This window comes from Austrofundulus limnaeus, unplaced genomic scaffold (assembly GCF_001266775.1).
Source record: "Austrofundulus limnaeus strain Quisiro unplaced genomic scaffold, Austrofundulus_limnaeus-1.0 Scaffold910, whole genome shotgun sequence".
NCBI lineage: Eukaryota > Metazoa > Chordata > Actinopteri > Cyprinodontiformes > Rivulidae > Austrofundulus > Austrofundulus limnaeus.
The window spans coordinates 65738-69850 of NW_013953312.1; the positions used below are offsets into that span (position 1 = coordinate 65738).

Here is a 4113-nt window from a genome sequence, read left to right on the forward strand (position 1 = left end):
TACAGTTATTTGTTGCAGTTATGTGTTACAGTTATTTGTTACAGTTATGTGTTACAGGTATTTGTTGCAGTTATGTGTTAGTTTTTTGTTACAGTTATGTGTTACAGTTATGTGTTACAGTTATGTGTTACAGTCTTTTGTTACAGGTATTTGTTGCAGTTGTGTTACAGTTATTTGTTACAGTTATGTGTTACAGTTATGTGTTACAGTCTTTTGTCAGTTATGTGTTACAGTTATGTGTTACAGTCTTTTGTTACAGTTATGTGTTACAGTTATTTGTTACAGTTATGTGTTACAGTCTTTTGTTACAGTTATTTGTTACAGTTATGTGTTACAGTTATTTGTTACAGTTATGTGTTACAGTTATGTGTTACAGTCTTTTGTTACAGTTATTTGTTACAGTTATGTGTTGCAGTTATGTGTTACAATTATGTGTTACAGTCTTTTGTTACAGTTATGTGTTACAGTTATTTGTTAGTTATTTGTTACAGTTATTTGTTAGTTATTTGCTGGTTGTTAGTTATTTGTTACAGTTGTTTGTTAGGGATCAGAGTTCTATAAAAAGACAGGAGTGTGTCGTGTAAGTGTTTACCAGCAGGGCCGTGTGGCGGTGCCCTCGAACAGCCTTGTGTAGCGGTGTGAGTCCATCTTTGGCACGGAAGTCAATGTGAGCCCCTCCATCCACCAGGACCCGGATGGCCTCCCCTCCACCTGGCTCACACTGCACTGCCAGCGACAGCGGAGTCTCTGAGCACACACAGCTCTGTTAGTTAACAACATCTTCATCACACACTTTTCTTCCTGTATCAGACACAGAAGCTCTTTACCACACAACACCACACAACAACGTGTCAGTCTGTAATTATTGGAATTTTCTCTGATCAATAAGATCTCAAATAAAAACTCAAGAGCAGCAGCAATAGATTAATAATATTTAATTTTCTTACTGAACTTTTACAGTAAGTGTAGTTTTATTACAGTTACTGGATACAGTTACTTGTTTGCCTCAATAAAAGCGCTGACCTGTAAAATTATTAGTTTTTTAAGCCTAACCCAAGACAAAAAGTGATTTCATTATTATTATAAGGACAGGATATTTAGGAGACGTAACACAGGTAGTTGTTGAAATTAACACCTCGTCAGACATTTATTAATTTTTAATGTCCTTAATTTTGCTAATTGTGTGAATGCTTCACATTATYGTTTTTGTGTTAATTTTACTATTAGTTCTTCAGCACGTCCCACAATTTTTGTGCTTTTTCAACAACTCATTTATCAAAACATTCAGCTCATTTATGCCAAGGGCGCTACGACTTTCAGTCTTTTCAGCTTTTTCACTTTTTCGGCCACTATTTTGCCGCTGAAAATGAACGAAGCTGTTTCTAAGATCCTTAAAATCCTTCAAAATGTTTCTAAATCTTTACAGAACCACACATTTTGTTCTGGTTCTGCTCTTTGTCACCTCCTTATGCTAGCTTTAGCCATTTTTATTTGTTAATTTTAGCTTTTTTTCTGCAATTTCAGCTATAATTCTGCTTCTTTCTGCTGCTTTTTTGCTGTTTATGCTTCTGGCAGATGCTTTCTGCTAGATTCAGCTTTTTGCTGCAATTTTAGCTAATGTTCAGCTGTTATTAGTTAACGTTAACGTTTTTAAGCTAAATACATATTTTTCGTAGCTTAACTAAGCTAAGTTCAGTCAAGTTGTGCTCTTTATGCTTCCATATGCTGATTAAAAAAATTCCATCTACTTTTTAGCTGTTTTCCAGAAAAATTCAGATGTTTTAGCTATTTACCTACAAATATTACTTTTTTGAACTTGTATGCTTTATTTCAGCTAACTGTAAACTTTTTACAGCACTTTCACCATCTGGGTGCTAATTTTAACTTTTGTCTTATAGGCCTACCTTTAGCTTTTTATGCTAATTTTATCTTTTTTATGTTTATTTAGCTATAATTCTGCTTATTTCTGCTATTCTTCTTCTTTTTATGCTAATTTTTGCTATTTATGCTTCTTAAAGTTGCTTTCTGCTATATTAAGCTGTTTTAGCTTTTTTCTGCTAATCGAGCTATAATTTCTGCTCTTTTTTTTACTGTTTTTCTAAAAAGTTAAGCTTAAAACCTTACAATAAGGAAACAAGACGTTTCTTTAAAAGWTTTGCAGATTTGTTTTGCAGATTTGTTTAGAGGACTTTTTTCAAAAGTGAGAAAACGTCTCAAACTCTAGAAGAAAAATGTTTTTRGTTGTGTAGCTTTCAGCCCTGCATTAAAACATCACCTCTAAACTTACATCATAAAACCACAAATAAAACAGAGAATATTAATTAATTCCTTTTAAATTTTGTTTTTGAAAGAAAAGTGCATTTGCTGGGAGAGTTATTAATGAATCAGAGCTATGTGAATAAAAGGTTGAATAAAATAAAGAGTATTTTAGTTCCATGTTTCTGTCTGATGGGGACCCTCTGGCGCCCCCGTGTGTCCTGCAGCAGCAGCGCGTCTCACACCCCTGATCTCCGGCTGCGTTTGGTGTTTTGACACTTGCTCCCACGACGGCTGGAGTGACATGGAGCAACACACGCGAGCTGTAAACGAGCCGTCTGCTGCGCCTCGTGAAACAACAACAACAACAGGATCCGAGGAAAGCCCGCGAGCGGCCCAGATCCTCCGCAAACTGTCGGGAYGACACGAGCGCCGGGAACAGAAGGGCAGCTTCGCTGCTTGCAAACACGTTACGGGACGAGCTGAAACAGCCACGAGTCGGCTGAAAACAAGCTGCAGCTTCGGGCTCGCTCCTCTGGTCCTAATCGAGGACCGATTAGTTTGACTGATGTGGACCAGGGTCACCTGAGGACACCTGAGTCACTCCGATCCAGCAGGAGCAAAAAGAGCCACTTAACAGATCAAGTTTGGCATCTAATCCTGTTATTTTTATCCAAATCTTCACACTGAATCAAAACTTTTTCATCGATTTGTTTACTTTAACATTTCTCTGGACCAGAATCTGCGGCCTTATTGTGCCGTTAATGTTGGAAAACACAACTGAGAAAACATTTCAGCAAAAAATAATTAATCATTTTGTCTTCGTTAGCTCCCTGAGAAAACCGCTTCAYTGATTCTCTTTGAAATTCAGGTAAAGGATAAAAGTGCTAAATGTCAGATCTGTAGCTCTCCTCACCCCCAGTGTCAGGGTCCTGGTAGTTTGGATCCAGACCCTTGTCCAAGAACTTGGCCATCTTGTCCACGGCGCTGGTTTGGATGTAATCCATGAATTTCTTCAGGCTGGCCTGAAAAAAATAAAAWWAAAAATAAGACAACAGAAAATCCAAACTAAAAAGGAGAACATGTTGGAGTTATTACACATGTAGCAAACGTCTCGTCACCTTGGTGTGCAGTTTGGCCAGCTGCTTCTCATCCAGATTYGTCTGTTTGTAAACCCTGGTTTTATAACGGAACTAAAACCAGAACAAAAGAAGAAAAAAGAAAAAGACACGAGGATTAATTCCRACTCCTCTGCCCTGAATTCTCTCAGCTTTCAGCCTAGATGCCTGTAGACRTGTTTTTTAATTTCCGTTTTTGCTTTAATAATAAAAAGGAAATAAAGCAGTCGGTTCAGAGGAATGACTGAGAAAATGTCGGCGTTAAAAACAAAACGATCTGCCCTGTACCTCCAGGTACGGCACCCCTTTCTCAAAGGATTGTGGGTACTCTCTGAGCAGCCTCTCCTCCTCCAGGAACTTGGCGTCGTGTCCGTCCGTGGCGGGCTGGAAGAGGCCGTAGTTCAGGACGTCCCGCAGCGACTCGGTCAGGGAGCAGAGCACCTGCTGCTTGGCCTTCCACACCGTGGCGTCCGGGTTGAACCGCAAACATTTCTGCAGCGAGAAAACAGCAAAAAAAAAAAAAACCACCTTTTAGTGAGCGACCCATTGAAGATGTTTATACGTTTATCCAGTTAGTTTCATTAAAGTGTCTGCGACATCAAATTTTTTTGCAATAAACATGAATGCATTTTTGGAAGGATAACACTGACATCATATTGTAAAAATAATTTTACACTGTTGAGATGAACAGTTGTTGAGATATTTGCATGTGAAGTAACAGGAAGTGATGTCAAAGGGG

The 4113-nt window shown here is 38.4% G+C and overlaps 1 protein-coding gene across 3 annotated transcripts in view; it reads right to left on the reverse strand.

The window, feature by feature from the left end:
- The window catches only part of shank1 (SH3 and multiple ankyrin repeat domains 1), a 97282-nt gene that overhangs the window by 55464 nt on the left and 37705 nt on the right, over positions 1-4113 (reverse strand). For all 3 annotated transcript variants that reach the window (XM_014029469.1, XM_014029468.1, XM_014029467.1), the window contains exons 3-6: positions 3663-3866; positions 3378-3449; positions 3173-3281; positions 593-747 (exon numbers count right to left, since the gene is read on the reverse strand). In XM_014029469.1, the coding sequence (XP_013884923.1) occupies positions 593-747; positions 3173-3281; positions 3378-3449; positions 3663-3866 (540 nt within the window). The remainder of the gene's footprint in view (positions 1-592; positions 748-3172; positions 3282-3377; positions 3450-3662; positions 3867-4113) is intronic.